General features: G+C 37.1%; 5 protein-coding genes across 8 annotated transcripts; 2 read left to right on the forward strand and 3 right to left on the reverse strand.

Moving 5' to 3' along the window:
• Nucleotides 1-60: 60 nt before the first annotated feature.
• Nucleotides 61-1,576, forward strand: LOC114532386 (zinc phosphodiesterase ELAC protein 1-like). The gene is made up of 4 exons (XM_028553876.1): nt 61-96; nt 164-557; nt 695-1,174; nt 1,293-1,576. The coding sequence occupies exons 2-4, from the start codon at nt 188-190 to the stop codon at nt 1,517-1,519; spliced, it is 1,077 nt and encodes a 358-aa protein (XP_028409677.1). The 5' UTR covers nt 61-96; nt 164-187; the 3' UTR covers nt 1,520-1,576.
• A 51-nt stretch (nt 1,577-1,627) lies between these two features.
• On the reverse strand, nt 1,628-7,106 carry LOC114532387 (calpain-B-like). The gene is made up of 18 exons (XM_028553877.1): nt 6,963-7,106; nt 6,649-6,793; nt 5,325-5,653; nt 4,986-5,157; nt 4,783-4,863; nt 4,605-4,705; nt 4,420-4,497; nt 4,131-4,319; nt 3,892-4,033; nt 3,527-3,744; nt 3,304-3,421; nt 3,113-3,170; nt 2,963-3,021; nt 2,726-2,794; nt 2,533-2,611; nt 2,239-2,355; nt 1,963-2,021; nt 1,628-1,817 (listed from the first exon to the last, which is right to left on the reverse strand). The coding sequence occupies exons 2-18, from the start codon at nt 6,787-6,789 to the stop codon at nt 1,791-1,793; spliced, it is 2,037 nt and encodes a 678-aa protein (XP_028409678.1). The 5' UTR covers nt 6,790-6,793; nt 6,963-7,106; the 3' UTR covers nt 1,628-1,790.
• Nucleotides 7,107-9,330: 2,224 nt separating this feature from the next.
• On the reverse strand, nt 9,331-16,973 carry LOC114532487 (neutral alpha-glucosidase AB-like). Of its 3 annotated transcripts, none has more exons than XM_028554000.1 (27): nt 16,879-16,973; nt 16,569-16,667; nt 15,969-16,205; nt 15,716-15,886; nt 15,422-15,457; nt 15,024-15,102; nt 14,758-14,860; nt 14,498-14,594; nt 14,247-14,348; nt 14,086-14,164; nt 13,832-14,005; nt 13,662-13,723; nt 13,506-13,583; nt 13,278-13,353; nt 13,066-13,122; nt 12,892-12,961; nt 12,658-12,779; nt 12,204-12,402; nt 12,031-12,132; nt 11,712-11,955; nt 11,535-11,599; nt 11,087-11,163; nt 10,624-10,698; nt 10,419-10,532; nt 10,104-10,213; nt 9,911-10,014; nt 9,331-9,729 (listed from the first exon to the last, which is right to left on the reverse strand). In XM_028554000.1, the coding sequence occupies exons 1-27, from the start codon at nt 16,902-16,904 to the stop codon at nt 9,614-9,616; spliced, it is 2,874 nt and encodes a 957-aa protein (XP_028409801.1). In that variant the 5' UTR covers nt 16,905-16,973; the 3' UTR covers nt 9,331-9,613. The 3 variants fall into 3 exon arrangements, with proteins under 3 accessions (XP_028409801.1, XP_028409803.1, XP_028409802.1); XM_028554002.1 differs by having other exon boundaries at nt 16,884-16,952; XM_028554001.1 differs by lacking the exon at nt 15,422-15,457.
• A 474-nt stretch (nt 16,974-17,447) lies between these two features.
• Nucleotides 17,448-19,725, forward strand: LOC114532371 (calcineurin subunit B type 1-like). Of its 2 annotated transcripts, none has more exons than XM_028553862.1 (7): nt 17,448-17,608; nt 18,039-18,078; nt 18,305-18,481; nt 18,618-18,677; nt 18,866-19,050; nt 19,218-19,294; nt 19,408-19,725. In XM_028553862.1, the coding sequence occupies exons 1-6, from the start codon at nt 17,606-17,608 to the stop codon at nt 19,263-19,265; spliced, it is 513 nt and encodes a 170-aa protein (XP_028409663.1). In that variant the 5' UTR covers nt 17,448-17,605; the 3' UTR covers nt 19,266-19,294; nt 19,408-19,725. The 2 variants fall into 2 exon arrangements, with proteins under 2 accessions (XP_028409663.1, XP_028409662.1); XM_028553861.1 differs by having other exon boundaries at nt 17,449-17,608; nt 19,403-19,725.
• Nucleotides 19,726-19,824: 99 nt separating this feature from the next.
• On the reverse strand, nt 19,825-22,324 carry LOC114532375 (calmodulin-like). Its single transcript, XM_028553865.1, has 6 exons — nt 22,203-22,324; nt 21,792-21,819; nt 21,550-21,693; nt 21,321-21,437; nt 20,980-21,099; nt 19,825-20,127 (listed from the first exon to the last, which is right to left on the reverse strand). The coding sequence occupies exons 1-6, from the start codon at nt 22,227-22,229 to the stop codon at nt 20,087-20,089; spliced, it is 477 nt and encodes a 158-aa protein (XP_028409666.1). The 5' UTR covers nt 22,230-22,324; the 3' UTR covers nt 19,825-20,086.
• Nucleotides 22,325-22,339: the final 15 nt, after the last annotated feature.

The raw sequence follows: 22,339 nt of genomic DNA on the forward strand, positions 1-22,339 counted from the left end.
CTTCCGCTATGGCTATTTCATTTTCAGAACGTTTGGGCAATTTCCTCAGTAAAGTGGAAACCCCACCTATTGTTACATATTGTGCCACAAAACAAAGTAAGAAAATGTCAATTTACAAATTATTCTAAATTAATTGTTCTAAAGCAGCAGTGATTGTTTTCAGAAATTTGTTTTAACATTTTCATAAATGGAAATACATTTTCTGGGAACGGGTGCAGCACACCCTAGCCCCACTCGAGGTGCCTCAAGTCTTGTGGTCCGCCTCCCAAGTGGTTCCTGCTGGATGTTTGATTGTGGAGAGGGGACACAAACCCAGCTGATGAAGAGCAACATCCGCCCAGGAAAACTAGACAAAATATTTATAACACATCTCCATGGTGATCATTTATTTGGTCTGCCAGGTCTGCTGTGTACCATCAGCTTAAACAGTCCTGATGGAAGGTCCGCAGTTCATCTCTATGGTCCTAAAGGCCTGGGGCACTATTTGACCTCAGCTTTGACAACATCTGGTTCTTTTCTCAGCTTTTCTTGTGTCATTCATGAGCTTTGTCCTGCAGGTGACTAAGACTTGAAAGCAGTTATTAATACAAGTGTCTGAATAGCATACATGTTACCTCTCTGCAAAGTCCTGAGCCTTGATTTGGTTAGAAGATATTCACATATTGCACTGTAATATGCATTTAATACGTTGCAGATGACACAGTTGACAAACACCAAACTGGAGTTTCCCCTGAAACATCTGAAAACAACATCCAAATTTCACAAATATTCCCAACCAGCAAAATGACTTGGAATGTTTTTGACAATGATAACATGGCAGTTTCTGCCGCCGAGCTGAAACACAGGATAACATGCTATGGTTATGTCATACAAGAAGGTGACTTACCTGGTAGGTTGAATGCAGAATTGTTGAAATCAAAAGGCATCCCTCCAGGACCTTTGTATGCAAAGATCAAAAGTGGTCAGTGTATTTATACAGAGGATGGTTCAGAAATTCGACCTGAGGATGTTTTAAGCCCTCCACCGGCAGGGCAGAAAATTGTTATTTTAGGTGACACATGCAACTCCGAGCAGATTATGAACTTGGCTATGAATGCGGATGTTCTTATTCACGAAGCAACAAACGAAAATTCTCATCAAGAAAAGTGTATAGAGAATGGCCATTCAACCCCAGGTACTCTAGGCCATTTATTATGGAAGTTTACATAGAGACCCTTCTCTAATAATACTATGCAACTGTCACCAAGGATGCATTTTAATTTGTGATTCAGTGAATGAGTTTTCCATTTCAGGCATGGCAGTACATTTCGCTAAATCAATCCAGGCAAAGAAATTAATCCTAACACATTTTAGTCAAAGATACAAAGGACAGGATGAAGTATTGAAGGCTGGGGAGGAAAGTGTTTTAAAACTTTTACAAGAAGCAAAAGATGAATTTGACAATGTGATTGCAGCACAGGACATGCTTGTAGTAAACATTAAAAGAACGAAAAAAACAGAACAATTAGTTTCTAGCTAGTTTACTTTACAATATTAGATGAAATACTCAATTTCAATAAAACATTCAAACAAATAATGACCATTTAGCCCATTAGTTGCATGAATGAAACACAAAAATTATACGATATCAGTTTAAAAGGTTTATTCAAGTCAAAGAACTACCTATAGCTGTATGGATAGCCATACAATTTAACTAACCATAATAGGTAAGACAATATAGTGTCATCCAGTGTCATAATATGAATGAAAAAAAAAGCTGAAAATGAGTTTGAATCCACAAGTTTTCCTTCTTAAAGTCCAACAGCACCTTCAATGAACTAAAATGAACATAAATGATGAATAAATAAATTAATGCAGGAAAATCATGAGGCCATATAAGATGCACAATTGCTTCTATTCTGCCTGTTAATTAGATCACAGTAGAGGAAATACTGGATCCTATGTGATCGGAAAAATACTTGCCTCATCTAAATCAAATGATGCCTGACTGGATCCACGTCTGCAATTCTTGTTGAATGTTTCTAAAAAATTAGAGTGCTTTGATTTAAACATATGAATGATGCTTAAAGTACATCACCTGAACAGTTTTGCAATAGTTTTGGTTCTGTAATTACCATTCTTCGCAGCTAGCCTGCGTGCAGACCTGGGCTACAAATATTTGAGTAATTGTACGTAGCCTATGCAGCATGTTAAAGTGCTGTTAACTGAAAGGGTAAACACTATGTACTGTACACTTACCAATAAGGCCAACAACTCTGGTGTAAATCTGTAGGAAATCATCAAAATCTACAGTTCCTTTCTTGTTGGAATAACGGCAAGTAATGGCAGTGAGACAACGCGTGCTCATCTTGATACCTGGAGAAAATTGAGAGTGGTTTAAATCATGATCAAACAGGAGATTGGTCATGGAATTTGTCTTTTAAAATAGCACGGACCACCAATGAAGTCCGTTCATAATGTCAAAGGTTGATGTTAACATCCTTACAAGGTACAAGGATTTACAAGTATAAAGTTGTATCTTTCTTTACTCACCCAAGGCATCCAAGACATCCTGAAGTTCATACATGTCCAAAGTTCCACTTCGGTCTTTGTCATATTTCTTGAACTCAGCCTACAAGGAAGGCAATTTTGAATTACGTTCAATTAATAGGGAAACCCATTTACCTTGGAATTTCAAGCCTTTGCAAAAAAGTACAAGAAAGAAACTAAAAAACGTTGTGCTTACATGACATTGCTTGGTGGTGACCAATGTCTGCTTGAACTCATCATATTCCAGTTTTCCAGTTCCATTGTCCTGGATATCATGTTAAGAAAGACCTTACTCTAGGCACACATACATGACTTTACTGCAGTGAATGCTGAAGTGACAACTACATCATGAGAGCAATATTCTCAGGCACAGGGTAATCATTATTCTGACTCATTAACATTGCATTTTGCAATGAGAATCATTCAAGGATACATCATACATGCTAATTAAGCTTCTGCATGTTTCAATGTTGAAATCTTGATCACCAATATCTAAGACAAAAAATAATTGAATATGGGTCCAAATACATTATAGATCAAACATTGTTAGTCCTTTATACTTTCTTTAATTCTCTGCACAAACCTTTGGCAAATGCAGCTCCCAGAACTTGCTTTAGTTCATAAGCATCAACTTGTCCATCCTAATAAAGGCACCAGTTTATTTTCAATAAACATTTAAGTCCAATAAACATTTGATTGGTATACATTTGAATTACCATCATCAAGAAGGCTCCTAATGCAGGTTACATACGGAGCAAACTAAATCGTTATTACCTGTCCAGCCTGACCACGGTCAAAGAAGGATTTATATTTGCTGTCCAGGCCAGCATCTTCGTTCGCGGTGATTCTTGGTTTCACATTCCGTGTAATACGGGTCTTTTCATCTTGGACACTAAAAGCAAGGTTGAAGTTTGCTCAGCACAGGAGTCTGAAGATTTTCATGACAGATATACTAATTCGAAAACCATTCATGAGGAAATGTCTTCATTATACATACTCGCTCTTTTTCTCTTTCTCAGAGAACAGACGGACCAAGAAGTCACCTTCCTCATTTGCATCAAAGGTTGATGGAACGATACAGTAGATACCAGGTTTGAGTTTAAAACGGTTGGTGATTTCCCGAGCATTGATGAAGGTATTCGAGCGAGCAGTTGAGGCATGATACAAGAAATAATCTTTTCCCAGACGAGGTACCTTTGTATCTTCATCCTCAAGCTAAAAGAAATTATCATTGATCTATGAACTCAGTTCACTAGGATGAAAATTACCCTTGATCTTCTCTGCTATTAATTCCTTACCCTAAATAACATTTTCTTCTCAGGTTTAGTTTGAAATATACTATACCTTGGCTATACACTATACCTTGTAGATAGCAAAGCCAATAGTCAGATTGGAATTAGCACCCAACTTTCTTCGCAACTTACGACGTCCAACTTGCATGAGGCTGACAATCAAGGTACATGCATCATCATCATCATCCTCGTCGACATCTTCCAAAGTTACTCTAAAAAAACAACAATGTATATTCTTTAATTAGACATTGCACTGTGATGGTTGAACCGAGGTTAATTCTTCTTGTATGTTGACCTGCAGCAGCTTACCTGAACTGAGGGTTTTTGTGGAAAGTATTTTGGTTGTTACGACAGCCACCAGCAGTGCTTCCAACTCGCCATCTGTCCTTATGCATGTCAGCCTCCCAAGTTACCTTGGAGTCTTCGATACTTGCATCAGGGCTCAACATGCAAATTTCCAAGCGCTGGAAATTGCTTATGAAATCACGGTAGCTCATCCTATTTTTGGGATGTATCAGAAAAATAAATATATTCAAAACCAGATCTAATAACCATACCAATTCAATGATGATAAAATTAAAATAAAGAAATTACAAACCAGAATTCCCCATCATCATCAAATGTCAGTTCCATCTCTCTCTTTTCTTGGTCAGACAACAAAGCCCATTCTGAAGACCTTAATACAATAAGCAAGACAATCAACCAGGGAGTCAAAAGGCCTCTCAAATAATAGAATCACAGCTGAACTAAAATATTAAATTGAAAAATATTATTTCTACTTACTTGTCCCCCCAGGCTCCTGTCCACTCTCTCTCATTTCCCCAAGGATTTCTAACTCTCACAAGTTCAATCTCCATTTTACCAGATCTTGTCCTGGCATTAACCTAATTTGATGAATATGCAAAGTTTTAATTGAAAATGGCTGGATTTTAATTTTCCACCCTTCATCTTTACTTTGTACCTTTCTCACTCCTGTCACAGTGTAGGCATGACCCATGACCAAGCCATTGTCTAACTTTGCTTCAATTTGGTTTGCCTTTGCCTAAAACACAGTTTAAAAAAGTTGTTTAAAGTACCATTTGGATAACTTAAATCCTATTCACAATACATATAATCCTCTTATAAAATAATAAACGTTTCCAGTTTGAATTCAGACATACTCACATTGATACTGCAACCCATTAAAGACTGCCTTTCAATAGCTTTTGACATAATGGTGAAGAGATTTTGTGGTGCTTTAGAACCAAGATCAAAGGATTCAGTCATTCCACCTGTGAAGTCCTCCATAGCTTCACTGGTCTGGCCACCTTTCAATGCTTCATAGGAACCACATAATCTAATAAAAAAAGTGAGAGGAGCTTAGAGCTGGTAGGAAATGCAGTTTTTGTCTTTAATTTTAGGAAAGCTATCATTACACATTTAAAACTGATATCAACATTTTGTTGGTGAATGAATTATGGTAAAACATGATTCAAAGACTTAATGATCATAATGTGTCCATACTTTGCATAAGCTTTCTCCATCAATGCACTCCAGAATTCATTTCTTGATTTTGAGTGCACAAAGATGAGCTGGTTGTTGATCGTAGGCAGACGATCATCAATGGTGACATCCACCCATTCTCCTCCTTGCCAGAAACGAAAATGAAAAGCGCCACAATAATCTCTCTTGTCAAAACTCTGATCATCGGTGGGGCAGACTCGCTTGAACAGTTGCTCGTGCTGGGTCAAAGATGCAATCCCTGCCAAGAACCAGCAATCTCCCAAACGACCTTGTGCAACATCCATACGGCTTGCTCCTGCATCTACCAAAATTGGGTTTTGAACCATTTCCTAAAATTGCAATAAAACTCCATTTACTCATGAGGATCAAAGGGGTTTTCAAGAAGAGACAAGCAGCATAAAACAAGTAGAGAAAGACAAAACTTCAGGTCATATTAAGGACGTTTTTTCCGACAGTACTTTGGAGATCAAGTTCTTTGTTTGCTTTTCATAAATTAATGACATAAAAAGCTGAACACCCGCCGGGGAGAAATTAGTTATGAATAAAAGATTGGATTTCCACCGCTACACAACACGCAAAAAAAACACTGGCAAAAGTATTTAAAATACACGTATTTATAGCAGCGTCATGGAACGTCTGAGGGTTCTAGAAAATTTGGAGATGTTCCGGTCAATTGAAGCTCTGAAAATATTCAAAGATTTGACAAAGTGCGTCTATCGTGACGCGTCAACGCCCCGCACTGATAGACATTCGGAATTTTTTCCCAAAGCGTTAGAAAATGTCGTCGAATCTTCTTATTTTTAAAATCCTCTAGGCTAAGAAAAGTTTCTTTCGTGGACCTTCTAAAAATGCAAGGGAAAACAAGTTGTCCACATGTTTATGGAGGGCTTTTTTAGTTTTGCGACTATGTTGGATCTAAATCGCTAAAATTGAAATTTAGTTCAAGTGATTATTAAGGCAATTGGGAACTATGATCAAATATCTCTCAATTTAATAATGTGTATCGTTTATTTAATCGACGAAGACGTGCAGTCGATTGCATGGGCTATATAATTGCGAATTCTTGACGGGTACAAAGCAATAGATCAACTATGCATTTTGCAACAACGTTAATCATTAAAATCGGATTTCATGTTATCAAATATACATTATGCCTACTAAAGATATGCCCAATATTTTTACGCGTACCAATGCTGTGACTTGTGCGTTCTCTACAGTAGCCAATATAAACACACACACAGTACACGCTTGCACAAAATGAGCAGTAATCTGCCAGACACAAAATGAATAAGAACAAAATTAAACGATATAAAAACAAACATACGGTTGGACGACGCCAAACGAAAGGTCTGGGCGGGCGACGACTTGTAAAGACATTGTCATCAATGGCATCGAATTCTGGGTCTTCGTAAAGTCTTCCCGATCTTAGACAGGACTGCTTGATCTGATCATACGACTGAGGCATTTTCCTGTTGTAATTTAAGAGCAAACAAAGCAATTAACAATTGCAAAAGGTAGCTGGAGTCATTGGACAAACAACCATTGCTAGCTCTATTAAAGGACCAACAGATCAATGACTGACTGCGCGAATGCACTACAATACAACCGCTACACTTTGACCTCGCCAAACATCCTTACCGTAGATGTAAAATCGATCAAAAAAACAAAAGTTATTTTCAAGCAAACTGCACAACACTTTACTTCGTGTTACAGGATTTGAACGTATGACCTACGCTATACCTTGATGTGGTAAACAGCTTGGGAACGCGTTTTGAGGATCTCAATCGTATCAAATTATGCAAAGAATTTCAACTTTTGGGAGGGGCTAAACTCCAGTCCTTTCGAGAATATTTACAAAATTTACTCATGAATATTAAAACGCTTATCAAAACTTAAACACCAGGGTTTGTCATTTTGTCTTTGTTTTCGCCCACGGTGGTTTTTATAATGCACTTGTATTGAAGTTTAAAAAAAACCCCTTCATTTTTCACCACATCGCCCACCATATTGGATTGTGATATGTTAAAACGTCATGTTACTTTAAGCGCGTACGAATATCAGATTACCAAAGAAAAATGAATTGTATGATTGCGGTGGGTATCTTTATCTTTAATTTCAGGATACCTTTTAATCGCTTTAAAAAAAAAATTACGAGAAAACGTTGGTCTAGAAAACTAGCAATCATTTGACACTACTTTCAGCCAAAAGAACTTGTCGTATCCTTCGCTAGGCTATTCCAGCTGAATGATCCAAAAAGAGAGATTCTTAACTAAACTTACCTTGTTGGATAAATGCTACTCAGATTTGTGAAACCTGTGTCGTATTTATAGCTCCATTTTTCAAACTTTTTTCGCTCTTCTGGATATTCTGTCGTGTATCTGCTGTTATATAGTTCCGGTTGAAATGAACGAGTCAGTCTACTTCGGTCAATGAAGAACTCTGAATTTCTTCTCGGGTGAGTGAGTCCTGTTTCAATCGTTCCACTACCATCCGTTATTTTTCCGTTCATGGTCGGCATGGGCTGCCACGAAAGCTTTCTATTCCTGTCCCTAGCATTGCTGTTGTTTGCTCGGTTTCGATTCAGTTTTTGTTCAAATCTCGCGAAGGGGTCCAAGGATTCTTCATCGCAATCATCAAAGCAGGAATTAAACATATCATCGTTACCAAACGGTGTTTGAGTGAAGTCGGAATCCTGCGTCCTTTCAGCCTGAATAAAACCTGGTTCGTCTTCATTGACATTGCTTAAACTATGCCGAGATGACTGCCGCATGAAACTTCTGTAGCTATCTTCACGAGACATCTTCCAACTTTATCACAAGCGAGTAAACGTTTCGTCAACCTTTTCACTATCTTTTATTATCGCTTTTGCATTCAGTTGCCATGCACGCACACGATTGATCTACATGGAGCCACTGAATCGAGCTGTTTTAATTTTTACTGGTCTGTCAGTCTTTAAGTAGTCTCAAATCGTTTATACCGAATGGCTTTGTTTTCGGGTTTTTGATTTGTTTTTAAAAATACCTGCTTGTGTTAATGATTGTGATAAATTTTTAACTAACTGCCTTAAAATATCAGAATGCCAAACACTGCATCGCGGGTTTTCTGATAACGTTGCTAGGAGAGTAAATACATGTTTTGGCTCTTGTTTATTGCTCAAAGACTGCGGTGATTTTTTGTTAAAACTCCCTGTAAAACTCGACCAAAACGTCCGCGTCCTTAGCAAAGACAGCTCACCTGGAAACTAACAAGAATGTTGTACCATATATCAAATTAAAAACAGCCTTGTTCAGAGAAAACCCCAATTTGCAATTTATATAGAGGTTTCTTGAATTACTTTTATATGCCTGCAACCGCTCAAGAAATTACAAATAGGAAATGTTGTTGTGCTAATGTGGTCAACAACGTTAATTATGTGGATTCTTTTCAATTTTCTTAAATGCCTAAGAGTCTAGCTATTAATTAACTGTTGCAAACTAACCGCGCTCAAATATGATGCTGTTATACTACAGTAACATCAAGCCTCACTGTTCTGGAAATTCTTTCCCCAGAGTAATGATGGACATCGAAAGTACTACAACAACACTTTTTGTTGTCAAAGTCGCACGAAACAGGTGTTCAGCATTGATATCAGAATTTTTTGGTCGTTTTTACATGCACATACTCGAATTGTTTTGACTGTGGTGGTTGGCTTATAGTTTGAGTGATATAAAAAAAATCGGGAGGTATTATTTGAAAGCTAAATGACCCTGGTTTGCAAGGTTAGCTGTATTTTGACGATAACGAGTTCCGCAATATTCACACTAGCTGCATGGCAGGCGTTGATCAAACAATTATACGCCGAAATCCTTAAAAGACCTTCAAAAAGTTTGCCGAAATAAATGAAAAAATTGCTGGGTAAACCTACTAGAATTTTGCCATTGTTAAGTAAAGAACTTTCGTATGAAACTCGAAAGAATGTTTTAATATTTTCTTGACCTGTCTTCATACGGCCAAAAACACAGACCCATATTATGAAGTTCTGCTTTACACCACAAATTCCTGATAGTGATAGAGACTCTGATTTTGACAATCAAAAACAAGCCTCTTTTCATATCAAATCATTTAATTAGTTTCGTTTTTTGACAATTTGTCAATCTTGCATAATCCACTGTTTTTTAAAAAAAGGCAACATAGCAAGCAAGCAAGCTCGTGCAATATCTGCTAAATACATTCCTCTACGTATAATACGTTTGGCAAACATTACATGAAGTATCGCGCCTATTCACGAAAACGATATTTTGGGCAAATCATTAGGCGTACAACACTATATTCCAGTCTTCCGCCATATTCACGGCCGGTTTTTTGATGGTCAATCGGTAGCTTGCCGGGTCATGTTCGTGTTCCAATTGCCGTTTCTTCGATCCATCTGGTAAAGCAAAGAGACATCACGTTGTGAGCTTAAGCGCATGATTCTGTCTCGAGTAATATGCAAATATTCTGGCAAAATGCTTTGGAGCTTTTTTTAATGAATGTACAATCGAACAAGCATTATTGACGGATCATTATTGAATGAAAGAGTGACGACACACAATAACCTAAGCAATCACCTTTATCAGTAACAACAATCTGTGAAGGATTTTGGCTCATTCCCAGAATCACAATGCGTTCCAGCCACGACTTTGTTTCATAATGAGCAGAAGGGTCGAGAGTTCTGAAGACAAAGAATTCATAAATATTCTTTGTGGAACAACGTAGTCAACTGTATCATTAAAAAAGACCGCGATGAACGGGCCAACATACTTTGATTCGAGTTTTCCTCGTTTGAATGTGATCTCACGATATTCGTATTTTCCTTTTTGATAATCGAAGCTTATTCCATCGTCCATGTACAATTTTCCTTCAGCTTCTCCCTGGAATGATAGTTATGTGTACTTGAAAAATTTGAGGTTAAAGCATTGTAGTAGCTTATGTAGCAGAACAGGGGATAAGGAGAGGGATGTATAGGGATAAGGAGGGGGTGTATAGGGATAAGGAGGGGCATTCTGCCCTGAATCCCAAGGAAAACATTAATGGATTTATGATTTACTGAACATGTATTTGTTACGAAATCAACACCTTCTTATTGAGAGCTACAGCAAGCGTGTATGGATCATCAGTCATGAGAGATGAACAACGCCGGATCCTCTCCTTTCGTGGTATGATACTTCCTCCTCGTTGGAATACTGGAATCTGAAGATGAATGAAGATGGTGATGTAGTTTTCTTCCACGTAAAAGAATAAACAATGACATACTCCGACGTTGAAAATATTAAGAGCTTACCATATTAAGCGGTGTTGCAACGTGTATCGTTTGACCACCAAGATGGAACTTGTTACCAGGCAAATCATACCACAACTAAGAAGAAACAACGGAAAAATTTGAGACCAACTTTGATCACTTTAGTACTCAATGTTCCCGGCACCAACAAGGTGGCAATGTTCGGAGCAATCCCGACTCTTGTGCATGTGAAAGATATCCAACGATAAAGACTAAACTAAGATACAGTACTTGTAATGTTGAATGCCATAACTCAGTAGTCTGATTTGTTTTATACAGTGCTGTAAACAACCTTAGAGGTTCCTTAGAGGCGACTGTCAAGTGTCAACCTTTATCACAATTAGAGGTTCCTTAGAGGCGACTGTCAAGTGTCAACCTTTATCACAAGCATGTAAAGACGATAGTTGATGGTATGGGAGATCTTGATTGACCACATACAGCAGTAACAGAAAGAGAGCCATCTTACCTGGTCTTTGTCAGGAAGATACACGTCAAGAGTCGCCTGTCCTTGTGTTGTTACAGGTTTGATTAACAGATCACGGCCTGGGAAAGAGACGCAATTAGTCAAACATATAGGAAAGTATAATGAACGAGGCAGGCAGACCACCTCTCTAATATTGACAGGTAATACTGCTTAATCAGGTGCCAGAGTAGACAGTAGCGTAGCCAGCCTGTCGATTTGTCCCGCTATGCTAATATTTTGGTGTTCTTTGACTGTGAAAACAATAAATTTCTAAAGACATGAATAATTATAATAACATGAAATTTACATAGCGGGACAAAATCGTCAGGCTGGCTACGCCACTGAGAGTAGATGTTGTTTCACGATAATCAATATCGTATGGGTGGGATTAGGAAAACATGTTTGTTACAACAATGCTTTAACTCTTTAATAACTGTACAGGCAATCTTACCAAGTAAATATTGATCTTCCATCGTAAATGTTGTCTTGTCTTCTGGATACTCGACCCACAATGGTCTAAAAATTTAATACAAAATCCAGAAATCATTTACAACGGGGAAAGACTCGTCGATGGTATTGATGCTACAAGTAGGCCTAACGCAAAGCTTTTGGAGATATTATTACGTACGCAACAACAGGAGATCCCGATTGAGACGCTTCATGAAAGAGCGTGTACCAAAATGGCAGCAATGCATAGCGATGTCGTATCGCTTCACGCATCAGGTTTTTGTATTTGTCTTCGAACAACCATGGCTCACGACGCTTCGTATCCAGGTGAGCATGCGCACGAAAGAATGGAAGATAAGCACCAGTCTGATACCAACGAACCAGAAGTTCACCATCTGGATTCTGGAAAAATCCACCCACATCGGCTGAAATGAAACAAAACGGATGAGAAATGAAGACTATGCACAGAAACACGGACAATCTGAGTAATTTTTACGAACCTCCACTGAACTGCATCCCAGTTACACCGAGAGTTAGCATCATGGGTAAAGACATCTTTAGATGAGACCATTCAGCTATATTGTCACCAGTCCATATAGCACCTGGAACAAGGAACAGATTATTCTTTAAACGTTCTTTAATTCAAAACTCGCTCACACTTCGTGTGACATACCATATCGCTGGGTTCCTGCAAAGAAGGCTCGTGACAACACAAAAGGTCGCTCTTTATCGCTGGATCGTCGTTTTAAACCGTTGTATGTCGACATTTGGTTGTAAAATCCGTAAAGATTGTGAACATCACGATTCTCCCAACCGCCATAATGCACAGCGTCTTTATGCATGGTGATCTCAGGACCATTGAAGACACTCATCTGAAGAAAAGCAATCATGGTGCCATTAGTGGTAACCAATAGAGAAGTTGATGTGAGGGCATGAGGGAAATTCAACCCCGAACGGTCACCACAGTTACGTACAGTATTTTGAACAGGATAGCAGAAAAAACATGTCACCAGATGTATTTCATGGTGAGCATTAGTAATGATGGTGATAATGGAGATAGCGATGATCACAATACTCGTGAATGAAAGAACGCTTCTGTTGTCACAATTATCAGCCTGATTTCCCACCTCATTCATATCGTTCCAAACACTAAGCGTTGGCGTAGAGCCCTTGTACTGATCCAGAGCGAATTTACTTGCCCACCAGTCCCTTACTTCAGGATTGAAGAAATCTATCCAAGATGACGAACCTGTAACATAAGCAAACATTGTACTGCAATAATTTCCTGGTTCAGATAGTTCAGATACGAACCCTCGTGTGACGTTTTCCAGCATTTGCCGAGTCAGCAAACACAGTCTTACCTGGCCAGCACCATCCTTCATAGTCCCCGCCATCTTTGTTTTTGACGTAGTAACCTTTGGAGCTTGCCTCCTGATATGAAAAAAGATATCATGATAATCATGATCAGGATAATACGAGTTTTAGGATCTAAGAAGTAAATTAAGCCGACTATAAGTCTAGAGTCAATAAATTACCCGATGAATGTGGTAATCATCGTCTCTTTTGATATGAGGATCCACGATTGTTACCATCTATGAATGAAAATAAAGAGAATGTTAACACTAAGACAAGCTGTTGTTGTGTTTACAATGCAACAGGCTATTCATTCACGTAGTCTTTTTGCCTGAAAGCGATCTTAATCGATCTTAATGTCTAGTTTTCTTTGCAAATGTAAAACCAAACCTACTCTTCTTCCTTTGGCCGCCAACTTGTTTTGCATTTCTTCTGGATTTGGGAATTTGTGAGTGTCCCAGGTCATGTATCTGGTCGAAGAAACACGGAAGGTTGTAAATTTAAGGCATGGTATCCGAAATACAGTACAGTAGCTTCAGAAATGGTACTGAATGAATGAATGAATGCGGGTGTTTTTAATGCATTCTGATGTCAAGAAAAGGGAGCTCGTATATTTTCTAACCGTTTTCCATCCGTATGCTCAATATCCAACCACAGAACGTCGTATGGAATGTCGTGTTTGTCAAAGTTGGCATCAACACTGAATGAGATGAAATGGGGACGAAAATTGAGGATAAATTACAGACCCTGAGATGGAAAGATTCAGAAATAGTCTTACCTTATGACATCATCTTGATCGTTGTAGTTCCAACGGCATTGGTGGTACGCTATAGCAAACATCTGTTAAAAAATCGATGCAAGTCATGCATGTATGTACTGTATAGTATAGAAATATTTAGGATAGAGGACGGAGATACCACTTGTAGCTATCTTATAACTTCATATTACCGGAGGCAAGGTTGCTGGTCCTGTAAGAGCCGCATATTGTTGAAACACATCGTGAGGTTTTGGTCCTAACATAACAAAGACGTCGATGATTCCGCTCTCTGACATCCAGTGAGTGTCGATCTGCTGGGAGTTCTCTTCAGCGCTGAAGTATGACATCAGTGAATCTAACATGTTCTACACAAGAAATAAAAACAAAATTACCCAAGAAGTTTTTAAAAAATATTTTAATAATTTTTGATGATAGTCGATATAACCTTTTTGGCATCTTCCGTACTGATGTCAATCCATGTCTCAGCTGCGTTTAACCAAAATACGCCGACAGTTTTATTAACGCTAAAAACAAAACACATCGCATACGTTCAGTCTGTTAAATTCCATCAGTTCATAGGGTTTAACAAAGGTATGTCGTTCCTACCTGTGTGCCAACATGTAAGGAATAGATCCATACAACGCCATGCCATTGTTCAAATCATACTCAAACACATCAAGATTGAAAAGACGATATGGTTCTTTCCCCCTGAAAACATAAAAAATAACATTTGGCTTTATAAATAAGCTGGAATATAAGCAGGAGAATCAGGTTCATCCTGGGACCATATTTCTCACTGGGCAAGTTTGCTATGTGTTTGAATGAAATAATGTCTAAAAACATAATCTCTAACATACATTGTTGACTTGAGAGCCAGGGAGTCTGCATGTTCAGGAATGCCATAAACATTATCAAACCCAAGGAAAGATATATCAAGACCAACAGATGAAGGACCTGCAATGAATCAAGATTGATGTTATTGTGAAAACTGGAAGAAATCCAGTCGAAGATTTGACATGTGAATCTTGGTCAGTTTTCAAAATCCACCCATGCAACCAGGTCTTCAGAGTGTTCAGGATATCCCGCAATAAAAGAGCTTGTTCAGTAGTAGACCAACCTTTAGGTCTCGAATCTTTATGTTCATGAAATGATTCTTCCCAGGATTGTTCCTCTTCTTCCTTTGGTTCATCTTCTTTTGAATCTTCTTCAGCATTTTCCTCCTGTTTGAAATCAAATTTAAACATTTTATAACAAATGATAAAAAAGATAATAAACCTTGCCAACTATTTCACTTTCCAGTTCTCATATTCTCTACACACATGTTGTGATGAAATGATTGCCAAAGATTGAGTAAAAATATCAAAATTCAAGAAGTAAAAACACCTCATCTTTTGGTTCCTCCTCATTGTTTTCATCCTCCTCACTGCTTTTTTCTGGCTCTTCATCCTTCTTTTCAGAACTACTATAAAGGCAAACAAACAATATTCATTGTGATTGTGTGCAAGAATCCTACTGTAAGTGGGTATAACCTCACATGTATTCTGGCTATCAGTGGTCTAGAAATCCCTGAATGATAAACCAACTCTTGAAATTAGATCAAAGGTTTATCTGCCAAGCAAGAGGACAGTATGAGGAGAGTTACACCATGAACTGGACGGTCACAACCTGACATTTATGAACTGTAAATGTTGTGCAACTTCTTATGAAATGCATATTGTGAGATTTCAGAAGTGATAGGTTTTCCCTAAGCTGAAAGTGTAAATGCCAAGTTTAACACTTACAAGTAGCTAAACAAGGAACCTAACAGTGAATCTGATCTGGATAAAGAAATACAAGTGAAATAATTAGACACTGACTAAAAGACTACAGACTACAATACATGTACCCATAGATTGATCAAATTCAAGTGTATGATGATTGGATTATTAATATGTGACTTTCAACATAGTACAATTGGGTGACATCCATTTCTATGAATCCTCTACTAAAAACTAAACCAATTCACAAGCTATATTTCACTAACATAATTCTACAATGTCTTCTTCCTTTTCGCACAACTATCGAAACAAACTTACGCTTTCCTAGCTTGGTAGTGCTCAAAATTCATCAATCCTTTGGAATTCACAGAGACAGCAATCTGGTTGTCGATAAGAAAGTCCAACCGTAGCGGTCGCATAGTAATGATTAAACCATTGTTGTTAAACTTTACGTGAACTTGATCATCAGTCTCCTTAACTTTTTCATAACTGAAATAAAAATAAAATACAACTAAGTAAATGTACAAGAAAATAAGTTTGATAAATTCCAAGTGAGTCCTACTGTACATACCTTGAGTGAGATGGTTGTTTCACTAAGACATCTTGTACTTCGTAACGAGGATGAATTGGATTAATCTCATTAATTTTAAATCTAACTGTGTTATGCTGTAATACTATTACTTGGAGACTAAGAACTACATTTGTTTTGGAATTTATTATTTGTACATCTATTGCTGAGTCTGAGAATTTTATTGAACCAGGAACAACAGAATAAGGACTTTGACCAAGAGGAATGGCTTGGTTTCTCCTGAAATTGACAATAAGCATATGACATTTACAGTCTTATTGTGTGAATATTTTGTGAAGAATATAAATTTATGTAGAGTTTATTTCAAGGAAATAACCAGTCAGGTGCATGCAGTTCTGCTCACAAGTCATAACAATGTGGAGTTCACTGCTTCAAGATTTACATAAACTCTGGATTTGGAAAAAAATTGGGTGCGGAAAAGATTGCTCAATTAAAAGGCCTCCACAAACTCTACAGTAGTAGTGTAGTTTATATTCACTTTAAATAATATTCAACCAATATTACGTTACAAAAGCAGATAAATTTTCATATTTTAATGAATATGACAGTTGAATACACTACAGTGGGTAAAACACTACTTACTTGCAAAAACTACTATCTTCACATTTCTTAAACTTAGACATATCAATGGCTAATGAAGAACAGACTATCAGAATTAAAACACATACCACCGACCTAAACCTATAAAAAGGTAAAATCAATATTTAACACAGGACGACAAGTTTTAATAATATGTTACATATTAAATGAAGTCTCAAAACACCCCAAGGCTGGCAAGGCAACTATTTGAAACTGCAATTATATACACGACGTTGTGAAGAACCAATATAACTGTAAATATATAATAAAACGATGAAACAACATCCTCAAAGGGTAAATATACTAAAATTACCTTACAAATATATGAAAATCTGTCATTTTCCCTGTTAATGCTGTTATATCAATCTTCTAGAAATTAAACACGTTGACCGAACAGGTAGGTCCCAGTCTTCCACGGCGTCATGTCGCAGATCAGTGCTTCCACTTTCGATCAATTCTTTGATGAATGATGAAGCTAAGTAGTAGAAAAAAACATTCCCAAGTCGAGCTCGATGGCTCGAACCTATCGCCATAGTATAACATACTGAACATACTGCCATAGTGTTTCATATTTCATTTGTACTCATAAGTAGTTTTGACCGGAACGCCTTTGGTTTTTTGGGACACCTCCCTGTGTTCCTAGAGATTTCTAGCCTGCAAACATCGTGCACACCCGAATAATTTAAGGTACTATGCAAGAAGTATGTTATGTTATGTACCATGCGCACAACAAACTAATATTTTCGGTAAAACACAAGTCTATGCTTCAACCGCAATTATTTGCAATAAATTATCTTCAAAAAATGCTAGAATTCAAGTATAAAACGACAATATGATGGGATATATGCAGAATTTTTAAAAAAATACAAATATTCGCGCAGTTGGCCGAAGATTGGCACTAGGGCGGCTTCCCGGATGTTAGGATTCTTTGCTTGGCCTTCGACTTCATCACAAAAATTGTAATTTAAATAAATATTCTCGGCTATACTCATCTTTTTTCAAATATAGGATACGGATATATTACCTAAGCAGATTTAATAATGGTAAGTGGAACTTTTCAAAGCGTTGTCGACACCTTGTCTAATATCTGTGCTGGCAGGAAGCTTCTTGGCTCTTTATATCAAATCAAACATTTCCTCGGAAAATACGTTTGCAATCAGCTTTGTTAGGCTCAGGGGATTTGTTCTGCAAACACGGCATTAAAGTGTAGCTTTTCGCGCATTTGTAAACGTTACTTGCGGGCTGGTTAACGATGGGAACGTTTTCAATCAACTTTGTAATGGACAATGCAGATGGCAACATGTGAAAATTGATGCTTTATTTACATCTTGCAATCTGTCAACATTTTACACTCCTTTTGTGGGAGAATAGTTTGTGGTTCTCTTTGAAGTGTGCTGGTCTCAACTGCAGAAATCTATTGTAGTGTGTTTTGTACTGTTTTTAGATTTCTCATTGTTTTAAATTTCGTCTTAGGGAAATGAGCTGACATTACCGACTGATATGGTCACGCATTGTAAGTACTCTAGCCATCATTTAGTTTTAGTGGGTTTTTTTACGTTTATAATTGTCTTTCGTGCAAACAATATCTGCCTTAGGCTCAGTAATACTGTTTAAAAAGATTGAAATATTTTTAGCAAATCAAGTTTACAAGTACAGTGTATATATTGGCTTGAAGAATTACAAGTGTCCAGCCTAAACGAGTGATTTATACTAAATATTGGACTTCTCTCCATCTCTAGTTGAACCGGAAGAAATAAAGCGTCTTGGAAAGAGGTTTAAGAAGTTAGATTTAGATCATTCAGGTTCCTTGTCTGTGGAGGAATTTATGTCGTTACCAGAGCTTCAGCAGAATCCATTGGTGCAGAGAGTTATAGAAATTTTTGATCAGGATGGGAATGGAGAAGTCGATTTTAAAGGTGGCTGCCTACGACAACAGATCTGTCAATTGAGAAAAATGGATGAACATGTACCATTTATTACACATGACATAAACACACATATATTCATTACGACATGCCAACATTTAATTACCGTGGTCTTTGCTTTGTTTAGAGTTTATTGAAGGTGTTTCCCAGTTTAGTGTAAAAGGTGACAAGGAATCTAAACTTAGATGTAAGTTTTTTTGCCAACCATTCCAAAACCACTGTCTTTCCTTAGTTATAATAGAACTTTCTCATAATAAAGTCAGTTACCTGAAGTCTTAACAGCTCAAGACTATTCATGATCCTCTGTGTGACATTTGCAAGGTCAATTATGCATTCTCAACCTAATATTCTTCATCTTCTATTCTCTCAATTTAGTTGCATTTCAAATATATGATATCGACCGTGATGGATTCATTACTAACTCTGAACTATTTCAAGTACTAAAAATGATGGTGGGCAATAACTTGAAAGACACACAACTTCAACAAATTGTAGATAAAACTATTCTGTATGCCGATAAAGATCAAGATGGAAAAATATCATTTAGTGAATTCTCTGAAGTATGTGTTTGTGTGTACTAACATTACTGTTACCAGAAATGATGCCACCATCCAATAAAATGATTGTTATTTTTGACAGATGGACTTCCTTCTCTTGTGATGCAATTATTCCTCTTCTTGTGGGTTTTCACATCCACTAACCTGTTCACATTTGTGTTTCATTTCAGATGGTGGGTAATTTGGACGTACACAAGAAGATGGTAGTTGATGTTTAAAGCGCAACAGCATGCAATATGGACATAATGTAATTACCAGAATGTCACTGCATGTTGTTAATATTGTGTATAAAATGTAAAATTAAACTTTACATATATGATATACTATTGCACTAGACATTTTTAACATACCTCAGTTTAGAATTCACCAACACTTTGTCGTGGCCAATATCCTACAGAAATCAATGGTTTGTGTGTCTGAAGTACTATAAAGAGAACCGTCGTTTTGAAAAATGATCTTGGAGTTTTTCTGGTAGTTCCAAACATCAAACACATGTGATTTACTGTAAAATACTGTTTATTTATATGGCCAAAAAACTTGCAATTAAGTGATAATGAAGTTAGAATGCTAATTATTACCAGCTAATTACGGTTTTCTATTACATGCTTTGATTAAAGAGAACATATCCATAGTTTGATGGTAAATAAAAGACTATTAGCAGACTTAATGTTTTAATGAAAATATTGTAACCTTCAAGAGTTTTGACTTTAATTATTTATTACATAGAAATCAATTGTATTAGTTAACTGATGATAATTGTTGTTTCATTAAATGTTGAATGACACACGTTTAAAGAATTTATTTATTCTGAGAAACAGACATTTATATAATCACTAACTAAACTACTAAAGTATTCCAGTAATACTTAAAACAGCTCATCAAATTGTTTAATTTTTATACAGCAAGCGATTAATATTTGTTCTTCAAAATTTTGCCTTTCAACACGTTCCATTGTTAAAATTTTACTTTTAGAAGCCAGTAAGTAGTTCCATTATCTTTCGCTGGCATTAAAAGTTTTGTTAAAATTTTATTGCATTCTTTACTTTTCACTCTTCAAGATAACAGTGAGTGCAACAAACTCTAAACACCAGAATTATAGATCGATTAAGACAGTGTTACGAGTAATAACTATCGTAAAAGCAATTCCAGGAATCACAAGTGGTGCTGGTAATCGAGGGACGCAGTTACGAGAAACTTTACTAAACAAGACGCCTGTTCTGGCGTTAACTCCGGCGCACGTGCCAGTCTTCAATATAGAGCTTCTGAACATAAACAATGCAGTTCATATTCGCATTTAGACGCCTTGCGAACCTAAATGTTCCATCGCGAAATTCAGAAGCACATCGTACTTTAAAAAGTATAGAAGTTCAATTGTTCAAAAATGTAAATAAACCGCATAATACATTCGCTTTGTCTTACACTTTGCCTTTGGAATTCGCGCTTATATAGTTATATTAAATCTTCAATCCTGTGCAAACTACGACGAGTCAAAGCGCCCATACACGACCACATCATCTTGTTAAACGGCGAAATAGCAGCGATATTACTAAAATAGGACCAGAATCTACACGTATTAAATATATTCTTACCCCAATTCAGTCTAAACTTAATCGAAAAGCATGAAAAGAACGGTTTATTTGTTCCTCTTGGAGGAATTGCCGTATCATGCGAGCGAAATCGAATCGCGCATCGGAAAATTAGCCAAAGCTGTGCACCACAACTCTTGGGAGACAAGACTGGGACATAGATAAATCCAATCACATACACATTTTAAATACTAGAATGTTTCGCGCCATTACAGACTTGCGACGACGAAAAATAATAAAAAAAAAATAAAAAAAAAAAAAACAAAAACAAAACAAAACCGAGGCGAATTTTCAACTCCGTCGCTGACGCCGGAGTAATTAGTTTCTATGGGCTTTCAATACGTACCATCATATGTGACCTTTCTGTCGACACGGACATTTGTTGCATCAATAATGTCCTCAACATCCCCCTGTGGTTCGTCCATGCGCTGAAATGCTTCGCGCAAGTCAGCTGAATTAATAAAACCTTAAAAGAAAAAATCCCGGATATTTTATACTTTGCCTGTGTTTGATATGGAAGATGAAAATTGAGATTTTTCGTCCTCTAAGCACAACATTCTATACATTATATCTCTATAAAAACGTGCAAAAGAAGCGCATTTTGACAAAACCTTTATTTGCAACTGACAGATATTTATCGCATAACCCACTTGAAAAATCGACCACCGTACCGATGATCACACTAACCAGTGTCCTCAGTATCAAAAGCGTGAAAAGCTTCAATAAGTTCCAGATCCATTTCAATTTCTGGTTTATCGTTAACCATTAAATCAACAAACTCCGTGAAATTGAGAACGCCATCACCTGGAAGAAGATAAAACCTTCATCAAACCGTGACCATGGTTGTCCATGCATTCAGGCATTCACCTCTCCGAGAATTCTTCAAACTTGGACACACACAGACACAGGAACGTACCGTCATAATCCACCTCATTAATTAGATCTTGTAAATGTTCATCCTTAGGATTAGACCCCAAGCTTCGCATTAAAGGACCAAGTTCGTCACTAGAAACCTTGCCATTCCCATCTCGGTCAAAAACATCAAAAGCATCACGATATTCTGCAATTCGATATTCACTTTTATTCAATTCAAATTGTACATTAAAGTACGTGGTTTTTGCATTTGTCATATTTCTATACTGTCCTTTAGTCACTCACCTTCCAGCTGTTCTTCTGTGAGCAGTTTCTGTAAATAGTTCAGGAAGATTGTCAGAAAATAAACTTCAGTTAAATAGTTCTAACTATAGACACCTAAGATGTTCATCAATAGAGATATTCATCTGGCAAGAACGAAGGTTTCACTATATCAGATACGGCAATTAACTTGAGTTAATAAAAGAACTTTGACGTTGTTCCGTAATTCATTCAATTCTTAACTTTTTCAACAATTTCTTCAATATTTATTGACGGAATAATGCAGTAAAAATGCACATCAAATCGCTAAGTCAGATATACACACATACAGTATACAATGCGGTAAATATCCAGCCATATATTCATGCAGGCAGGCAGCTGTTTCAAAGAAGACAAAACGTGAAATAAGATAATAAATGAGTCTTTTTCACTCACCATTCCTTCACCTGGTTCCACCGGCATTTTCAGGCAAGAACGATGAGCTTACGAGAATATTTCGTTTAAATAAACAGCGCAAGAAACCAAACTGGCCTTGTTTTAAATGTATACAACGCAGTTTTGCTTCAATTTTG

Source organism: Dendronephthya gigantea, unplaced genomic scaffold (genome assembly GCF_004324835.1).
Source record: "Dendronephthya gigantea isolate DGI-Jeju-01 unplaced genomic scaffold, DenGig_1.0 000079F, whole genome shotgun sequence".
Taxonomy (NCBI): domain Eukaryota; kingdom Metazoa; phylum Cnidaria; class Anthozoa; order Malacalcyonacea; family Nephtheidae; genus Dendronephthya; species Dendronephthya gigantea.

What these genes read in the sequence shown, in the direction of transcription:
- LOC114532386 (XM_028553876.1), top strand. Translation starts at nt 188, where the DNA reads ATGGAAATACATTTTCTGGGAACGGGTGCAGCACACCCTAGCCCCACT. An exon ending in TCATGAGCTTTGTCCTGCAG is followed by an intron (nt 558 to 694) that starts GTGACTAAGACT and finishes AATACGTTGCAG; the next exon opens with ATGACACAGTTGACAAACAC. An exon ending in GAATGGCCATTCAACCCCAG is followed by an intron (nt 1,175 to 1,292) that starts GTACTCTAGGCC and finishes TTTCCATTTCAG; the next exon opens with GCATGGCAGTACATTTCGCT.
- LOC114532387 (XM_028553877.1), bottom strand. Translation starts at nt 6,789, where the DNA reads ATGCCTCAGTCGTATGATCAGATCAAGCAGTCCTGTCTAAGATCGGGA. An exon ending in CTGTGACAGGAGTGAGAAAG is followed by an intron (nt 4,706 to 4,782) that starts GTACAAAGTAAA and finishes TCATCAAATTAG; the next exon opens with GTTAATGCCAGGACAAGATC. An exon ending in TCACCACCAAGCAATGTCAT is followed by an intron (nt 2,612 to 2,725) that starts GTAAGCACAACG and finishes CCTTCCTTGTAG; the next exon opens with GCTGAGTTCAAGAAATATGA.
- LOC114532487 (XM_028554000.1), bottom strand. Translation starts at nt 16,904, where the DNA reads ATGACAGATTTTCATATATTTGTAAG. An exon ending in AAACAACCATCTCACTCAAG is followed by an intron (nt 15,887 to 15,968) that starts GTATGTACAGTA and finishes TTTTTATTTCAG; the next exon opens with TTATGAAAAAGTTAAGGAGA. An exon ending in CGAGGAAAACTCGAATCAAA is followed by an intron (nt 10,015 to 10,103) that starts GTATGTTGGCCC and finishes CTTTGTCTTCAG; the next exon opens with AACTCTCGACCCTTCTGCTC.
- LOC114532371 (XM_028553862.1), top strand. An exon ending in GACTGATATGGTCACGCATT is followed by an intron (nt 18,079 to 18,304) that starts GTAAGTACTCTA and finishes CTCCATCTCTAG; the next exon opens with TTGAACCGGAAGAAATAAAG. An exon ending in TGGAGAAGTCGATTTTAAAG is followed by an intron (nt 18,482 to 18,617) that starts GTGGCTGCCTAC and finishes TGCTTTGTTTAG; the next exon opens with AGTTTATTGAAGGTGTTTCC.
- LOC114532375 (XM_028553865.1), bottom strand. Translation starts at nt 22,229, where the DNA reads ATGCCGGTGGAACCAGGTGAAGGAATG. An exon ending in TAATGAGGTGGATTATGACG is followed by an intron (nt 21,438 to 21,549) that starts GTACGTTCCTGT and finishes ATCTTCTTCCAG; the next exon opens with GTGATGGCGTTCTCAATTTC. An exon ending in CAGAAAGGTCACATATGATG is followed by an intron (nt 20,128 to 20,979) that starts GTACGTATTGAA and finishes TCTGGTGTTTAG; the next exon opens with AGTTTGTTGCACTCACTGTT.